This window comes from Trachypithecus francoisi, unplaced genomic scaffold (genome assembly GCF_009764315.1).
Source record: "Trachypithecus francoisi isolate TF-2019V2 unplaced genomic scaffold, Tfra_2.0 Contig01579, whole genome shotgun sequence".
Lineage (NCBI taxonomy): Eukaryota > Metazoa > Chordata > Mammalia > Primates > Cercopithecidae > Trachypithecus > Trachypithecus francoisi.
In genome coordinates, this window is record NW_022681442.1 from 35559334 (window position 1) to 35578687 (window position 19354).

General features: G+C 42.6%; 2 protein-coding genes across 7 annotated transcripts in view; one reads left to right on the forward strand and one right to left on the reverse strand.

Moving 5' to 3' along the window:
* Positions 1-19354, forward strand: part of BLNK (B cell linker) — an 80011-nt gene that overhangs the window by 55134 nt on the left and 5523 nt on the right. For 4 of the 6 annotated variants that reach the window (XM_033187568.1, XM_033187535.1, XM_033187557.1 and 1 more), the window contains exons 8-15: positions 1216-1284; positions 6275-6344; positions 8993-9020; positions 9836-9878; positions 12271-12355; positions 12793-12824; positions 15835-15911; positions 16736-16819. In XM_033187568.1, the coding sequence (XP_033043459.1) occupies positions 1216-1284; positions 6275-6344; positions 8993-9020; positions 9836-9878; positions 12271-12355; positions 12793-12824; positions 15835-15911; positions 16736-16819 (488 nt within the window). The remainder of the gene's footprint in view (positions 1-1215; positions 1285-6274; positions 6345-8992; positions 9021-9835; positions 9879-12270; positions 12356-12792; positions 12825-15834; positions 15912-16735; positions 16820-19354) is intronic. The other 2 variants (XM_033187577.1, XM_033187565.1) reach the window with 1 other exon arrangement.
* ZNF518A (zinc finger protein 518A) overlaps positions 11598-19354 on the reverse strand; it is a 76948-nt gene continuing 69191 nt past the window's right edge. The window contains exon 7 of the transcript XR_004431518.1: positions 11598-12960. The gene's annotated coding sequence lies outside the window, so the exon portion shown is untranslated. The remainder of the gene's footprint in view (positions 12961-19354) is intronic.

The window sequence follows — 19354 nt, forward strand, 5'->3', positions numbered from 1 at the left end:
TGGAGATGTACGAGAGTATTTGGTAGTAAGTACTAAGAGGCTCAGAAATGACAGTGTCCAGGCCTTTCTCCCCAGGGCCACAGTGTGTGCTTCTTTGGCTGGTTGGGCAGACATCATCAGTGACAACCCATTTCTGTGTCATAGCCCTTCCCCGCCTTCTGTTTCCTCTTCCATGATTTAATCCTGCCATCTCAAATTATGAAAGCACCTGGGTAGTTCTCTTCAGCTGCCCTCGCTTTAAATGGATTTCTCATAAAACCTAATACAATGTCGCAAGCCACCATGTTGGCCTTGTAAACACTGCACCAAGAACAGTGTCTGCAGAAGAGCGAAAAAATGAAAGAGTGAAATATGCTGTGAGTCCTGGCTCTTTAAATTTAGTAGTATGTTAGGCCTACGAGAAACATTTCATCTGTTAACCCTTCACAGGACAACAAATGCTATGACAAATGAATTAATCTTAAAAAGCCAGTGCTACATAAGATTAGGCATGGAAACAGGGTATGTTTACTCTGAATATAGTTACTATGGAGAATATGATCCAGTACAAGTGATACCTCTTCAGGTAACATTGCTCATCTGCTACTGTCAACTCCATGGTAGCCATATTCAGGCTTTAGTCCGCCATCATGTAGCAACCCTCTCCCACACTCCGTACCCATCACCAACAGCTTCAAGACCCACCTGAATTCCCAAGCCGTCCATTACCACAAAACAACAAATACACATTCCCTCCTTACCAACCCCTCTTAAAAAAACAGAACAGAACAGAACAGAAAAGAAACCCCCCCTGAAATCCCAGCGCAATGGTGTGTATTGCATCTGCTAGGGGAGGTGGAGCTATTAATTGGGCCCCTCCAGTAAGGGGTTCAATACACTCTTGATGAAAAACGAAAACAGTAAAACTCCTTTATCTCTTAGACCTCCCATTTGGCAAATGAAATTCCAAGCCATTATTCACTTTAACAAGATCTCTATCATCAAATAATCAAATAATAATATATCAAGTTATGAATCTGTCATTGATATTTCCGTTCTAAAGATGTTTCTTCTGAGAAGGCTTCTTTTATTGGTTTGTGTGTCTAGTAAGTGTGTCTCCCATTCTTTGCAAATTCTCTGGTCTGGTCATCATTTTTCCCTGAGTGTGAATTTCCCTCAATGGCATGTATCTGTAATGGTTTTATATATATGTATATATATATTTCTGTGTTTAAGCTCCCATGGTGAATAGATCAACCAAGCCAAATTCCTCAACGCCTGCCTCTCCTCCAGGAACAGCTTCAGGTAAAGTGTATGTGTGATTTGGTTTGGTTTTATGGCTATTTCAAGTAAGAAAAACGACTCAGATGAACTATGAAGAAGTAATCACTTGTATTTGCAAATGTCTTAATAATGGGAACAGAAGGCCAGTCCTCATCCTCATGCACTTGTGGCACGTGTGTGGAAGCGGCCATGTCCCCAGGCATTTTGGCATCTGCTAGACAAGTTCTGGTTTTCACCCTACCTTCCTGGGCGCCTTGCTGGCTTCTCCGTGTCCCCTCCCTTGACTGAGGGAGTCCCAGAGTTTAGCCCTCAGCCCTCAACCCTCAGTTCTTTCAGAACATCATGATGGTTACAAGCTTGGTTTTGAGCCAGACAGCCCTCGGTTGGAACCCCAGTGTGCCCCGTTACCAGCTATGCCACCTTGAGTTTGTACTCCGCCTCTCCAAGTATCAGATTTTCTTGTCTGTAAATGGTGCTCATAGCCCCTACTCTGTGACAGGAGAATTCTGCTGCATGTGAAACTCTTAATGAGTGCCTGGCACACACTGAGTGCTGAGGAGAAAGAATGATTTTTCACTTCTGTAGGGTTCATCGAGTAATCCGGCTTCATGTCTCAAGTCTACACTGGTAACTCCCTGGCATCCAGCCCGACCTGACTTCCCTTTGGAACACCTTGATGCTCCCATGCAGGACTCTAAACTCACTCCTCCCTTCCCTGTGGGCACCCCTGTTTCTCAATGTGTAGAGCCTCCAGGCCACATACTCCAAATCCTGCTTTTTTTTCTCCTGAATTTGCTGTTCCATTTTAGCTGTGACCACCCTAGTCCGGGCTTTCTTTACTCAGCCACATTGCACCTTCTTGTCTGCAGCAGTCCACCGGCCACACCCCTCCCTCTCGACTCTCTCCTCAGTGACAAGGACTGAGCTGCTGAACTCCTCCAGATGTTACCAGTTTCATCTCACCACCAAGCTAGTTTTTGCCACGTCACCTCTACCACCAAACCATAAATGTTCCTGGTTGCTCCTATAGGTTTTGGCAACCCCCAAGGCTGAGCCCAAGACACTGAGGGGTACCCATGACCCCCATTAACAGCACAGAGAGGTATAGGAGCCTGCCCTCCAGCATTCTCATGGGCATTTCCTCTCTCCCCCTCCCCTCATCCCTCTCCCCTAGGCACACATATGCTCACGCGCGCGCGCGCACACACACACACACACACACACACACATATTCGTACACACACACTTTCTTCTCTCACAGAGCTGAACACAAGTCATTGAGAGGCTGAGCTCTGCTTCCAGAGACAGGCTCCTTGATAGAAAATGAAAGAAGAGTCGAGTATTTTAAAAACCTTTTCCTGGACTCATTTCTTATGAAATTATTCACTTTCTTCACAAGTGCTGGTTTTACTTATCCTCTCCTCAGAACCCACAAGCGCTTTATATGTGGGGAGTGGAGCTCAGGACCATCTTAGCCAGCTCATCTTACCCTCTGGGGAGGCAAAGGTCAACATGCCAATCTAAAATATTGTGACCAGGTTGCTTAGGCCCCAGCTGAAATGGAGACTCCTAACTCCCGATAGCACAGGATGAGGGCTGTTGTTACTGGAACAGAAAACCCTTTAACAAATAAATAAATGAAGACCTCAACCCTCCTTTAGAGAAATAGATTACTAATATCTGGTGTTTGCCTCTTACAAAGCTCTACTTGCCTTAAAAGGACCTCCTCTTCCTAAAACACACCCAGTACTCCAATCAGCCTGTATTTCATGGGTCTTGCTTCTTGGTCTTTGTGTTCTCACTTTTAGGACACCTAATCCTATCCATCCTTCAAGGCCCAGCTTGAGGCCTCCACCTCCAGGAAGCCTCCTCTGGTTTCTGTAGCCCTCAGAGAGCTCTCCTTTGCAGGAAGTCTCTTCCCCCTTACACTTAGCCCGTACTTATTCCCTAATTACTTTGTGTCTCAGTCTAATTGCTTCCTAAGTACACTGCAAGCTCCTTGAAGACCTTGCCTTCAATGTCATTGCTCAGGAGGCTTTACCTGGCCCCATGCTGGGGCAGATCCCTGTAGTGCCCTGCACATGCCCCGAGATTTCTGTCTTTCTTTGCTCACAGCTGTTTCCAGGGCCTACCCCAGGATCTGGCTCAGGGGAGGTGCCAAGACTGTGGAGGGGTCAGTTGGTTGAGAGGGTGAATGAGTCCTCAAACACTGGTTGTATTAAATATTTAAAGAATCACCAAAGGGGCATTAACCAGCTGGATTTATTACTCATAAGTTTGCTATTAACCTGGTATAGCTGTATTTTAATACTAGAGCCATCAGATGAAGAAAGGAAATCTAAACAAGAAAAGAATGTCCTGGTTATGTGATTGTCACATACAGGTGGGAGCACCTACAGGAGGAGGGAAGAAGTGAAATAGTTCAGGTCCTGGCTCTGACATTTGCTAAGTGCCAGACTTTGAACAGGTGAAGTCATCTCTGTTTCTTAGTTTCTTCCTCTGATAAAATGGCACCTATGCCTAGGGGTATCATGAGTAGACATCATGAGAATTAAGTGACTCACTATAGATGACTTGCACTCATAAAATGCTAGTGCTTTGTTATTATTATTGTTATTATTCAGAATCCCTTGTTCAACCTGCTTTGATCCATGACCATTCTGGCAGATATTCTCAGGGAACGATATTGTTTCATGGGTCACTGGCCCATGAAACAGAGGAGACATGCTCCATCCTTCCTTAGAACTCTGTCTTCCTGAGGCAAGACCATAGGCTTTCCACCAGTGCTCATGCTGTCCTCTTATCACCAGAAGTTATTTATAGGGAGGGAAAGGGAAAGGAAGGTTTTGGCAGACTATTCTGAGATATGCAAGAAAGGGAAGCATAGTAGAAAAGCCAGGCGGGAGGTCTGACAAAGATAATATAGCGGTCAAATGAGCCCTCAGCATTTCAGAAGCGAGAAATTCAGACTTAGACCTTCTTTCTACTTCCTTATTTTTCAGACAAGATTTTGTTCCGCTTCCCCGAGATCTTCCATCAAATTCTGAGTAGTCAAGGGTACTTTAACAGTGTCAGTCTTAAGTATTCAATTTGATACACCAAGCCACTTAAACACAGCGAGACTCCTACTACACATTCAGGTGACATTTCAGTTTATTGTTTTCATGTTGTCACATGAAATGTAAACATTCCAAATGCAATCTCTTTTCCAAAATGTTTCAAAAAATCAGACCCAGTTCAGGTGCCGTGGAAGACAGAGCTGTCATGGAGGGGGCACTGCTTCCCAGGGTGCTGGGGAAGGCCACCAGGTACAATACACGCCACCCACTCTTTGCTGTTGTTCCCACCTATGAGGGTTTAGGAAAAGAGTCAGGAGGCTCTGAGTGGAAGCCTGGGGGCCTCTCTCCAGTGACACACATGGGAAGGAACTTCCTAATCTCTAATTCAATACTTTTTGATGCCTTTTCTTTTTCTTGTTTGTGTTTGGATGAGATGATACGGGGGTGCACATATCTTCCCTGTTATAAATTCTGAGAGGGCAGAGGCCTATGTCTGCTTCTTCACCTCTTCCTCTGCCCCTAACATGGTACCTTCAAGGGCTTTACATGTACCAAGTCCTCGATAATCCTTGGTAATGGATTATTACTTCAATGTGTGCTTATCTGTGCTCTATCTCACAAACTAAGAAAGTACAGACTGAGGGCAGCAGGTCCAGCCTGTACTTACAGAGTCTGCCCTGTAAGTCCATTAGGAATTGAAGGCCGGGCACCCTGGCTCACGCCTGTAATCCCAGCACTTTGGGAGACCAAGGCAGGTAGATGGTTTGAGTCCAGGAGTTCAAGGCCAGCTTGGGCAATATGGCAAAATCTCACCTTGACAAAAAATTAGCCAGATGTGGTGGTGCATGTCTGTAGTCCCAGCTACTCAGGAGGCTTAGTGGGGAGGATCACTTGAGTCCAGGAGTTTGAAGCCTCCAGTAATCTGTGATCACCCCACTGCACTCCAGCCTGGGTGACAGAACAAGACCCAGAAAAAAAAAAGTGGGGGGAATTGTGGACTTATATGTGTAGTAAGTTCTTAACAAAACATTTATTCAGTTAAATTAATGAAGAGCCTCATGAAGAGCCCCCTTGGTCTCACTGAGCAATGGTGTCCAAGCAGGTGAGCATCATGTCTGAGGCAGCCAGGGGATGCTGAGGGGACTGGCTCAGTTCTGGCCTCTCCCCTCCTGGCCTGCCCTCTGTCCCACTGTCCCACAGTGAAGATCCATCCTGCCTCTCTCTCACTTCCTCCCCCATAACGATTGTCTGGCATCTATCTTCAGGTACAGGAAGGGAGTTTGGGTGCAGGGGACAAGACCCTTCAGGTCCCTTCTATGACCTGAGAAGATGAGATTTGGGCAGCAGCCTGCACTTGTCTCAATTTGTCCATTAAGGAAAACCTGTGGGCAAAGGCCGTGAGAACTCAGAGATGAATGAGTAAATATCCTCCAAATGTGAAGTTAGAGGCATTTCCTGTATTTAAGTGTGCTTATAAGGGAGCAGTGTCTGAGGTCTGTGTCAGGAGTTGTAGGTTGGAACCTCTTTCTCTGGGCACCTCTGCCGTGCACATTTGTGCAGTGTGCAGATGCAGGTGCGAGCTGTTGGCTCCCTTCCTCAAGGACCTCTGTGGGTGCCCCCACTGAGTTCTCAGAATTAGTGGGCTCAGGACTTGCCCCATGGGGCAGGGGGTGGAGGGTGGTGCGGGTAAGGGGAAGGTCCTTTAGAAATGTTAAGGTGGAGTCCCTAATCCCCATCCCAGTTCTGAGTTTATACACTGACACTTTTAAAATGTGTCATCACTTTGCCCACAGGTTTTCCTTAATAGCTTCAATATAACTACCTATAGTGCTTACCTGAACGCAACACAATATGTGCGAATATTTCTGAGCCTGCCAGAAAGGCCAGCCTCACTGTGACCATCAGCCCCTGGTTCAGGACTTAGGGACTGAGTAGTGTATATGTTTGTGCAGGTCGAAACAGTGGGGCCTGGGAAAGCAAGTCACCTTCACCAGCTGCGCCATCCCCGTTGCCACGGGCCGGGTAAGTACCTGTTGCAGGAAGCAGCTTTTGAGATCTGGGGAATGAGGCTGGTGATACCCCACTGCCCTGTTGACTTCATTAGAAGTTCTCCCCATGGCAGGCTGCAACTTGGACCAAGAGTAAGGAGCCCTGCTAACATCGAACGAGCCAGGTGTGGTGGCTCAGGCCTGTCATCCCAGCACTTTGGGAGGCCGAGGTGGGCAGCTCACTTGAGGCCAGGAGTTCAAGACTGGCCTGGCCAACATGGCAAAACCCCGTCTCTACTAAAAATACAAAAATCAGCCAGGCATGGTGGCACACACCTGTAATCCCAGCTACTTGGGAGGCTGAGGCGGGAGGATCACTTGAACCTCTGCAGGTTGCAGTGAGCTGAGATTGTAGCATCCAGCCTGGGCAACAGAGCAAGACTCCATCTCAAATAAATAAATATAGGAGTATTTCCTCCTGTGAAGTTTTAGTTAAGTCTTGAGTTCACTAACTTACAATGTTCCACAAGACACCCCGACTTTCAGAAGCTCCAGCATCTGAATCATTTTTAGAGTCTCTAGCAGATTTTGTCTTTACTTTCTACTCCTCAGTTTTACCGTCTACAAATAAGTGTGTAGATATATACCATGTGCTGGTCAGACCAGGGCGCTCCATCAAACCCATACCACTGAGGTTCCTCTCGAAAGTGACAGTCGTTCTTTCTTATTGAATTTAGAAGGGCTTTGTAAACAGTCAGGTGAGGATTGTCATGTGTTAATATTACAAACATCACGCCATAAAATTATGTTGGCTCAACAGGTTATTTGGAAAGCAAATTTAAATATGTCTAAATCTGGCCTGCGTGGCTCTAATCTTATTTCTGCCTCTGTGTAAACCAAAGAAAGCCTCCATGTTGAAAGTTTGTTAACCAAAACTCTGCACACGTCTCTCTTAGTTCAGCTGTATCACTTTGCGCAAGTTACTTAGTCTCTCTGAGCCTCAGTTTCCTCAGCTTAAAATGTCACTGTAAGGTTTAAATAACAAGTGAGGAGCCTAACCAAGTGCCAGGCATCTTACAGGTGCTCAGGAATGCTTGTGTTCTTCCCCCACACTTCAGCTCTCAGCCAAAAACAAAGCAAGAGAGAGACATGGTGAGGGTTTTTTAATTAAGAAATTTAACACACAGAAAAGGAGCATACAACCTTATCAATATTAGACTCCAGTCTCTATTGGAATCTTGAGTTCATTGACTTACAGTGTTCCACAAGACACCCCGACTTTCAGAAGCTCCAGCATCTGAATCATTTTTAGAGTCTCTAGCAGATTTTGTCTTTACTTTCTACTCCTCAGTTTTACCGTCTACAAATAAGTGTGTAGATATATACCATGTGCTGGTCAGACCAGGGCGCTCCATCAAACCCATACCACTGAGGTTCCTCTCGAAAGTGACAGTCGTTCTTTCTTATTGAATTTAGAAGGGCTTTGTAAACAGTCAGGTGAGGATTGTCATGTGTTAATATTACAAACATCACGCCATAAAATTATGTTGGCTCAACAGGTTATTTGGAAAGCAAATTTAAATATGTCTAAATCTGGCCTGCGTGGCTCTAATCTTATTTCTGCCTCTGTGTAAACCAAAGAAAGCCTCCATGTTGAAAGTTTGTTAACCAAAACTCTGCACACGTCTCTCTTAGTTCAGCTGTATCACTTTGCGCAAGTTACTTAGTCTCTCTGAGCCTCAGTTTCCTCAGCTTAAAATGTCACTGTAAGGTTTAAATAACAAGTGAGGAGCCTAACCAAGTGCCAGGCATCTTACAGGTGCTCAGGAATGCTTGTGTTCTTCCCCCACACTTCAGCTCTCAGCCAAAAACAAAGCAAGAGAGAGACATGGTGAGGGTTTTTTAATTAAGAAATTTAACACACAGAAAAGGAGCATACAACCTTATCAATATTAGACTCCAGTCTCTATTGGAATCTTGAGTTCATTGACTTACAGTGTTCCACAAGACACCCCGACTTTCAGAAGCTCCAGAACCTGAATCATTTTGCAAACTAGAATGTTAGTGCAGGCAAGTACCTTCAGGACCACACATCAGTGGTTTTCAAACTTGTTTTGGTCTTGGATCTCTCTGAAAGAAAGCCTGCACAGAAGACCAGCGGAGAATAGTCCCTAGAGACAGGGGGGAAGCTGGAGCGGGCAAGCGCGGCTGCAGCCTCACCTGCTGAACCATTCTCTTACCTCTACCCTCTGTCCTGGACAGTAACCCCTACAGGGAGCTGTTGGGGAAGAGGGGGCTCCACAGAAACACTGAAAATACTGATCCCAGTCCTCAATTCACAGGTGAGGAATCTAACCTCACACCCAAGACAAAGAGGCCCAAGGTCACCCGCCGAGTAATTAGTGCAACTGGTGCAAGAGTCTAGTTCTGCCGATTCCCTGGCAACTGGTGCCCTACTTTATCCCCAGTTGACCCCTTCCCCATCTGTCAGCAGACTCTGTCTGAGCCTAGGAGGATCATAACTAAATCCCACTTCCATCCCTCTCCACCTTGCAAGGATAGTCTTCTACACACTCGTATCGCTTTCATAATTCTAGCTTACATTTGAGACTAAAATAATGGTAAATAGCTCCATTTTGTCTCATTATGTTTTAACAAAGCTCATCTCTTTTTATTCCCCAGGAAAAAACCAATGACACCACTGAAGACAGTAAGTTAATTTTGCATTTAAAAGTGCTTCATATTTCCTGCAGTGTTTATTCTTATCCATTTATTTAAAGTGGAAAATGCTTCCAGCTATGGTGCACACAGCAATCTTAGCAACTGAAGTTGCTGCCCAAGCAGACCAAGAGAAGCTTCAGATCCTCAGGTAGCCAGGGAGGATGCCCCTCCCTGGGGCATAGAAGGAGCTCATCCTCACTTGATCCCGGCAGCTTCACTGAGTGTGTGCAGCAGATCAGAGGGGCAGCCAGGTTCCCTGCCCTCCCCACAGGAAGCCTCTGTGTCCACTCCCCACCACAGTTAATGGTAGACCTTTGTGCTAGGCACACATAGGCCTCACTAAACTCAGATTCTGGCCAGAGCATGGTGAACCTGGGCCACGACACTACGTAAGGGAGCCCACCTGGACCTAGTCCCTACTGTGAAGCCTGACATTTACAATCATTTAGCAAACACACGGAAGGTGGGGTCATGAGACCAAAGCAGATGTCAGATGCCTGCTGTACCTGGGCTACTATGTGGCAGCTGCTGGGGGGTCATGGTTTCCATCCACCCTGTTGACAAAGCAGGGAGGTTTCTGCACCGCAGTGACATTGCTCCTTCCTAAGACACTTCCGGCTGTTTGTTGCTTAATGCAAAGGTTGGGCTAGGGACTGTGGATTTGTAATTGTTATTGTGATTGAAAGAATAGCAATGCATCAAAGAAAAGATGCTCCCAAAATATTTATTTTAATAATATTGCTCTGACATTTATTTCCATATTCTGCTATATTGAATATCCTTGCCTTTTTGTCTTTTACATAGACTCCAGTTGCCTCTCAACAGAATGCTTCAAGTGTTTGTGAAGGTAAAATCTATTATTTTGAAGGATGAGCACATCCTCTAAAAGTTATTTTAATTAAGGATTTGTATATACACGTTTATTCCATTATTTTGGGGGCAATTGTAACATGAAACTCAATTTTCCAAACAAAATAGTTTTCATAATGAGCAATGAACAGCAAAACTAGCTCAGAACCTTAGCATCTTTAGAGTAGGCTACAGAATGCATGCAAAAACCTGCCTGTTGGCAGACAGGTATGACTTGCCAGGAAATAGTGCTAGGACCTTACATAGATTTGAAAACTAATGTAGAGTCATTCACATGTTTTAGAATTAATAGTTTACTTAAAGTAATGAAAATTTTAAAAATCTGTTCATTTGAACAAATTCTTTTGCTAAGTTTTCAAGATAATGTTTTCAAAGTTCAATATCTGTCTTCTTAGTATATCTTCAATTGCTTTTCTTCCTTTTTTTTTTTTTTTTTTTGAGTTAGGGTCTCGCTTTGTAGCCCAGACTGGAGTGCAGTGGTGCATAATTTTAGCTCACTGCAGTCTCAAATTCCTGGGCTCAAGCTGTCTTTCTGCCTCAGCCTCTTGAGTAATTTAGAATTTCTTCGTTTATCATCACTCAAAAATTTTATATATATTTTTAGAAACTGCCCATGTTAAAAAAAATTGTGTTTGGAAATTACCATGAAAAAATAGAAGAATCATCTATAATATCAACACTTAAAACATTATATAGAAGTTCCTGCCCTGTACCCATTTCATTCCATACTTGAAGATACCCTGCGTTAAAAATGTAGTGAGTATTCTCCCATTCCCTGAGTTAATGTGTGTATATCTACATAAAGCGCTCTCATTTCTCTGATGATGGACAGTAGATCTTTTCTGAGCGTGCACTACAACTCACTTCTCTGCTTTAATGATGCCATTAGGTTTTTTCATCCTGTCTCCCACATCTTGCTTCCCTAGGCTATTTCTGAGGCATCACCCCTTTTCTGCCATTTTGCTTTCTTCTGCCTTCCCTTTGAGGCTTTTGTCTTTTCTGTCCTTCCATTCCTTGCAGCCTCTCAGACCTGCTGAGGCTGGGTTGTGGAGTGATAGTGACCTCAGGGGCTCTGAGCATCTGTAGGAAGTAAGTACGACCCTGTGCAGACTTCTTGGCTACAAGAGCCTCCAAAACCCAGGAGAGAAGCGGGCCCGTGGCATGTCCCCTGCTGCTTAGGTGTCCTCATTCTCAAAGGGCTCCCAGTACAGGAGCCTGCCAGGCATGCCCCCTCCTTTGTTATTTATTTCAAGAGCATAGGCAATTGCTATCCAAATGCAAAGCGAGGGAGTGGCCTCTACTAGTCTAGGAAGGATTCAGGATGGCGGAGGCAAAGCAGGTGTGGTCAAAGCTTATAGGCTGGCAAGACCTAAGGGGTTCATTGTTTCTCCTGAAATTACCAAGTTTTAACGTCATGAGCAAAACCTCTAACGTAGAGGTTTAAAGTAAGTTGCCACAAATTCAAAATACAATCTTCAGAGGTTCAAGGTTTCCAAGCTTTAGTGCACCACTGAATGGTAAGAAACCCTGACGTCTTTTTTACCATTTATTTGAATCTTTGAGTTCTTACTACTTTTATTTCTTTGGTGTTTCTGTAGTTCTCAGACTTTTCTTCCATGCAGAGACTCACACATGAACATACCAAGATTTTAACACAACCTACCCCCCAAGGACAAATTTGAGGGAGAGTAAAGTATTAAAATAATTATGATCACATTTATGAATGGTTCAGCAGTAGAGTTCACCATGGGCTTCAACATAAATTTCTTACACTTCAGGTTTATGCCCATTTCCCACCCTTTCCTCTTCTGCTCAGGAAAACACAGTGAAATGCAAGTGAGATTTACATTATTATAGGGTAACCTTGAATTTGATCCAATTAATTTTGCAAAAAGAGATCATTTGTGAACTCAGTAGTGTGCCTCTTATCAGTAACACACTGCGTATACCATGTCTTACGACTAATCAAGACCCACCAGGGTGTTATCTCCACCTGTGTGGAGGCCACATGGAAAGTAGAGGGTGAGTTGTTTAGAGGGTGGCTAAAATGTTCTCATCTTCTGGCTTCCACCTATACTCACATACTTAAAGTTTCAGGGCCTGTGGGTTCAGTCTGTATGTACATTGCCAGTGGATGAACGCAGAGGTGGTAGGATGTACCTGTAACACTACTGGGAGTGAGTCCTGGTCCTAGTAGCACAACTACCTCAGCAGACTGGCAAGTGCACAGATCCATGACATCCCAGTAAAAGACATGTTCCTGAGAAGACTTCTGATCAAATTTGGTTCTTCTCAGCTAATGTTGCTGGGTTTTGGGATGAGGATAGACATTTCACTCTAATCCTAATATGATAATTTTCCTGATTCAGAAAAACCTATACCTGCTGAACGTCACCGAGGGTCAAGTCACAGACAAGAAGCTGTGCAGTCACCAGTGTTTCCTCCCGCCCAGAAGTAAGAATGCTTTCCTTTAAAGATCGGTTTCCTCTTGTTGCTGCAGGAATTAACATGTGCATTGTTTCACTGCACAGTGACACTGACTTGTAGTGCTAGGTAAAAATCCAACATTTCATTGTTTTGCAATTACATGTTAAAAGATGTTAAGCAACTTTAAAATAACTGTGTAGAGTTGCAGAGACCTACTAATTGGGTTAATTATTGAACTTGACTAAAATACAATACTTTAGTCATGATTTCCTCCTTTTTCAAAACTAAGAGTCTTACTTATCTTTAAGGTTCTGGTGCCTCTTCTATCTTTAGATATATTTTATTGGCCATTTGTATTGATTTATTTGTGATGTGCCTGTTCACAGCATCATCAGTGTAAACAAAAAGTCAAACTTACTCATATTGTGCTTTGTCCTTTAATTATCTGAAATTCTTCCTTGCAGACAACTCCACCAAAAACCCATACCTCTGCCAAGTAAGTACAACGAAGCCATGTAGTGTATCAGGGAGTGGTCGAGGCTGGATCTTCGAGTCCGATTGGCCTGGTTCTAACACAGCACTGTCACTTCCAGCTGTGTTGTCCTGGCATCTTCTCCTACTTGTTTCCTTTCCTGTAAAATGGGGCCAAGAATGTTTATTTCACAGAGTTGTTTTGAAAAGTAAATATATTTGAGGCAATTTTTACTTTTTTTAGTAGCGATTTAATATTTTACTGGTCATGCATCCTTTTTTAACTTTTTTTTTTTTTTTACAAAAACAATACAACTGTTTTCAAAATAATAAGATCAAGTAAAATAACATATGGGAAGCACCAGCTATAGTGTTTGGTTCTAAACAAATAATACCCATTTAAATTAAGTCTAAAATACATTTTAAAGATCACAAAACGTATCTACAAAAGGTACCCTAAAAAGAGGACACGGCAAATATCTGGATAATTTTCCTAAGGCAAACATCACCCTAAAAATGTATGAATTGGATAAGTCAGGCTCACAGATTGTAACTGCCCAAACCTTAATTTGCCTTCAACTCAATGTGGGAAAAAAGGAAGAAAAAAGCTCTGCTTTACATAGATAATTTGGCATATATTCCAAAATAATCAAGCTTAAATCCATTTAAATAAACAGTAACTGTCCACATGCAAAAAATTTATATGCATTTTTTACTAAACATAAATTGGCTTTTTAGATTTTTAATAATATTCATCTTAAATAAATGAAACCTTTACTAGTTTTTTTTTAATTCTGACAACACAAAGTGAAAATGATTTGACTACAGAAATTTATTTTCATTATTTAAAAATCTTTATTATACCTTTTACTGTTTTTCAACCCAAGTCATTCATTCAGTTGTTAGTGACCATATGCCATGTGCCAGGCACTGTTCTAGGCACAGGAGATACAAGGATGAATGAAACAAATAAAGACCCTGTTCTCATGAAGCTTATATTCTATTGAAGAGACAGATAGTAAAAATAAACACACAAATAATATCATATCAGGTAAATGCTAAAAGTGCTATACAGAAAACTACAGCACAGCAGCAGGGGTGGGTGGCAGAGAGTAATGGAGGCAGGGGGGGCTGCTGCTGCAGACAGGGTGGTCTGAGAAGGCCTCTTCTGTAAAATGGGCATAATAGCTCCTTCCACAAAGAGCTGATGAAAGGATGAGGTGCGCACATGCTGAAAACAGAATAGGCCTGGCACATTGGGGTGTGAGAAAATACTAGCCATGGGTACTCTTCCAACTGCCAGAACTGCAGAAACCACCAACCGCCCTGCACTGTGCACCTAGGGAAAGTCTGTTTGCTCACTCACCTTTGCTGCCCTCAGCTGGGAGTACTGTTCCCCTCCTATTAGAATACACCCTTCCTTTTGGCCCATCTTTGTTGGGCCTGCCAAGCCCTTACTGCCCCCTCCTCTTACAATGTTGGCTGCCTTCTCTGAACATCCAGGGCACTATTATCTGAAGCACTTAGTTCATCCAGAACTCTTTCTCCTGCAGACTTCCCCACCTTAATAAAGGACAACTCTGGTTGCTCTTGTCAAAAACCTTGAGAGTCACCCTTGACTTCTCATTTGCCTTCTTCACACACCTTCCAGCTATTCCTTCAAAATAGATCCAGAATCCAACCACTCTCACTACTTCCACCGTGTGATCTGTCCAAGCCACTGTCATCTCCTGCAAGAACACCGAACTGGCCTCCCCTACTCTGCTCTTGCCACCCTCTGTTTCCAGCCCAGCAGCCGGAATGACCCTGTTAAAAGACAGGCAGATCATGTTACTCCCCTGTTCAAAACCCTCCGAAAGCTTCCTTTATCATATTCATTATAGCTCTGGACTCCTGTTAAGGGTCCACCAAGTCCTATAAATCTGGTCCCTTCATTGCCTCCTGTCTGACTGTATCTCTTATTCTTCTCCCTTTTTCTTACTGTACTCCAGGCACAGTGGCACTCTTGCTATTCCTCAGATATGCCAGGCCTTGCGTTCACAGCTCCCTCTACCTGGGACATTCTTTTCTGGGATGTCCACTGCCTCCTCCCTCTCCACCTGCAGCTCTCACCCAACTATTCCCTCAGTGAGGTCTTACTCTCCTGATTTTTCTTCATAGCATTTATGACCCTCTAATATTATATATATATACACACATACATATATATATTTATTTATGTCTTTATTGCCCATCTCAATCCATTAAAATCTAAGTTCCAGGAGAGCAGGGCATTTTGCTGTTTTGTTAACTGCTGTATATCCCCAGTGCCTTTGATTCATGGCAGAGAAACAAGAGTGAATGAATGAACGAATGAATGCAGATACGTTTTCTGTATTTCACATGTTTCCACATTTAGACTGTAAACTCTCTGCGGGAGCTGATGCCTGAAGACAGCAATTCTCAAACATTTTGGTCTCGGAACCACTTTAATACTCTCAAAATAATTGTAGACCCACAGAGCTTTGGTTTACATGTTTCTATTGATACCTAGTATTTTAAGAATTAAAACGGAGACATTTAAAACATTTATTAATCCATTTAAAAATCATATTAAACTCATCACATGTTAACATAAATAACATTTTTATGAAAAATATATTTTACAAACAAAAACAATTTAGAGAAAAGAGTGGCATTAGTTTACATTTTGTAAATCTCTTTAATGTATGTTACTGCAACGTAACAGAGACTGCTGGAGTCTCATCTCTGTTTCTACATTTAATCTGTTGCAATGTTTTTCTGGTGGAACTACATGAAGAAAATTGGGTTTCACAGTGATAGGTCATTGGAAAAGAAAAGACCTCTTGAACCCCCTGAAAGGATTGTCGGGATTTCCAGGGGTCCTTGGGCCACACTTTTGGAACCATTGCCTTAAGAATTTTTTTTTTGGTACATGTGTCCCCAGCAGCACCTAGCACAGTGTTAGGGTGTAGGCATAGAAAGACTTCAATAAATATGAAGATTAATTGAAGGACTTTTCTGATCCCTTTCAGGATTTACAGAAGGGGGAAACCCAACTGTGGATGGGCCCGTACCCAGTTTTTCATCTAATTCCACTATTTCAGAACAGGTATGAAATGAACTCTTGATCTCAGTAAATTGTTACCAGGAAACTGCAGGAAAGAGCATGTCTTCTGAGAAGAGGGCATTTGGAGTGAACCTTGAGGACAGAGACTGTATTTTACATCATTATGTGAACTGTCATTTGGTAATAGGGACGGAATACCCAGTTGTTGTTTTTTTTCAATGACTAAGACATTGCTCCAGTTAATGTTTCCTCAAAACTAGCAAGGAAATGTGTTGTTTTCATTGTCCTTCCTCTCACATAGATTTTATTTAAACTTTGTAATTTCCTCCAAATAGATCTGTAGAGGCTGATGATATTAAATCACATACAAGACAGCACAGTTTAAAAAGGGACAGAGAAAGGACTCTGTGTGCCCTTGGGCAAGTCTTTCTACGTTTCCATAAAAATATATGTAAAAATGTAAAATATGGATGATAGCATGTGTCCTTCTTGCCTTCAAAGAAGGCATATATCCTTTCTTGCAAGAATCAAATACGATGGTATTTATGCTTTGGAAATTACAAAGCACTCCACAAAGTAAGAGCAATAAGAACACAATGGAAAGGGGGATTATTACTTATTTAGGAGAAAGAAAGAAGTAATTCAGGAACCTAGCTAAGGCCAAATGAAAAAATAAAAAATACAAAAAACAAGTTAATAGTATAATCTTTGCGTTTAATCAAAGGAAAAATAAAACTCATCTTAAAATTACTGGTCTAAATATAGAGGCCTGTCTTCATAATGCAAATGGGTCTTTGCTTCTAGTACACAGAAATTAGAGTTAAGTAGGCACCAGCCCATGCTGATCTGTGCCCTCCATTTCACAGGAAGCTGGTGTTCTCTGCAAGCCATGGTATGCTGGTGACTGTGACCGAAAGTCTGCTGAAGAGGCATTGCACAGATCAAACAAGGTCTGATCATTTTTACTATTTATTATTTTTATTTTATTTATTTATTTGTTTTGAGACACAGTTTCACTGAAGTGCAGTGGCTCGATCTCGGCTCACTGCAACCTCTGCCTCCCGGGTTCAAGTGATTCTCATGTCTCAGCCTCCTAAGTAGCTGGGATTACATGTGAGTGCCCCCATGCCCGGCTAATTTTTATATTTTTAGTAGAGATGAGGTTTCACCATGTTGGCCAGGCTGCTCTCGAACTCCTGACCTCAGGTGATCCGCCCGGCGGCCTAGGCCTCCCAAAGTGCTGGGATTACAGGCGTGAGCCACCGTGCCCTGCCAAAGTCTGATCATTTTTAAATCATACGTTTTGCCCTCAGCCTGTAATAGACACAGTTGTTAACCTTATGATATGCTAATTAAATAATTGCAACAAGTATAGATACAAGGAAACTGCTATCCCCTACTCTCTTTCAAGTTCCTCCATCTCATTTCTACTTGTCCTTTCATCTCTGCAAGGACCCACAGCCTCCACTGCCCTCCAAACAGTGGTAGAGAAGAAAGTTCCAGAGGAGGTCTGTGGAAGGCTTGGTGCTGCATGAGCTCCACTGAGGAGTGAACAGTGACAGGCTATTTTGGATCAATGTGCAGGATTTAAAATTTGAGTCAAGATGGCAAACAAACAAACAAGCAACAAACAAAAAATACCTGGAAGTAAATGTTTGGAGAGCCCAACTTCAGTCATGTAGGAACACCAGACACAGCTTGGACAATTCAAGATTAAAGTGCCACTTTTTCTTTCTCCTCCTCCCATTTGTTTTTGTTTTCTTGCACCCTACTTTGTCAGAATATATAGCATTTACATACTGTTCTTCCTCACCCTTGTTTTAGTCCTATCTCTACAAGTAAATATATCAGTGTGTTCCATCAGTCCTTTGGTTGACTTCCACCATCGTCTCTTTCCTTTGCTAAAGTGTACCTGTAGTAGATTCTAAGGAAAATCCATGTTTACATTATTCCCTGAGTTCTTGCACATTCAAAACTGTTTTCTCAGCCAGGCATGGTGGCTCATGCCCATAATCCTAGCACTTTGGGAGGCTGAGGTGGGTGGATCACTTGAGGTCAGGAGTTCGAGACCAGCCTGGCCAAGATGGCAAAACGTCATCTCTACTGAAAATATAAAAATTAGCCAGGCATGATGGCGGGTGCCTGTAATCCCAGCTCCTCGGGAGGCGGAAGCAGGAGAATCCGTTGAGCCTAGGAGGTGGAGGTTGCAGTGAGCCGAGATCGTGCCACTGCTCTCCAGCCTCAGCAACAAGAGTGAGACTGCTGTGGGGGAATGAAAAGAGAAAGAGAGTTAAAAAACTCTTTTCTCATATCCTAGTAGTTGGAAGAAATCTTGGTTGGCTATAGAATCCTTAACGTGAGTTTGAAAAGTGTTGCTCCACTAGATTGTGTTGTTCTGTATGAAGCTCTTGAGAAGTCTGATACCAGTGTGACTTTCTTGCCCGTCTATGAAATTTGATACTTTAGTCTGGTGGCTCTGCAGACTTTTTAAAGTCTAATCATTTTACCAGAATATATCTCTGATTGATAATTCCAAATCAATTTTCTCAAGTAGACAGAAGCCCTTTCAATATGTAGATTTGTTTTCTCTTATATCCAGTAAGTTTTCTTAGATCATAGTCTTAAAGGGTAGTTCTGTTCCCTTGTTTTGTTTTTCTTCTGCAAGCACTCAATTTACATGCGTTTTGGATCTTTTTTGTCACTTTTTCATTCCCATCACTGTCTTTGATTCTACGGTACTTATTTTAATAAATCCCATTTTCTCTTCTGGTTGTTTCCATACCTTCCTTCAAGTGTCATTTCTTAAATCTTCATTTGAAGCTCTCGTCCCTTGGACATCTTATAATTTTTTTCTTTGTTGAGATAGGTTTGTCTTTTTCTTCAATTTCTTTCCTGAGTTTGATCAACTCTTGTTGCATTTCATTCTGCTTTTTGTCCATCTTTGTTCATAATTTTTTATGATTCTCAATATTTTTATAAAATGTTTAATAAAATTTGAATTACTGTGTTACAGTTTTGGGATTTTTTTTTTCTTTTTTTTTGTGGAGTCTCGCTCTGTTGCCCAGGCTGGAGTGCAGTAACGTGATCTCGGCTCATTGCAAACTCTGCCTCCCGGGTTCATGCCATTCTTCTGCCTCAGCCTCCTGAGTAACTGGAACTACAGGCACCTGCCACCATGCCCGGCTAGGGAATTTTTTCTTATATAAATTCTTTGAGGAGAGAATTTTCATCAGCTGAAAGTTTTGATTCCCAATCTCTGTTTTCTTCTTACAGTACTTATGAATGGAATTTGATACATTTGTTTCGTAGACAACTGCTGGCTATGGTTCCCAGTTCAAGACAGTCCTCTAGATTTTATCTTAATGTGTCCCTTCACATATTTCTAAATTTTATAAACATAAAACCTTATTTAGCACATTAAAAAGCTAGCGTTTAGCTGGGCAAGGTGGTGCATACCAGTAGTCCCTGGTACTCAGGAGGCTGAG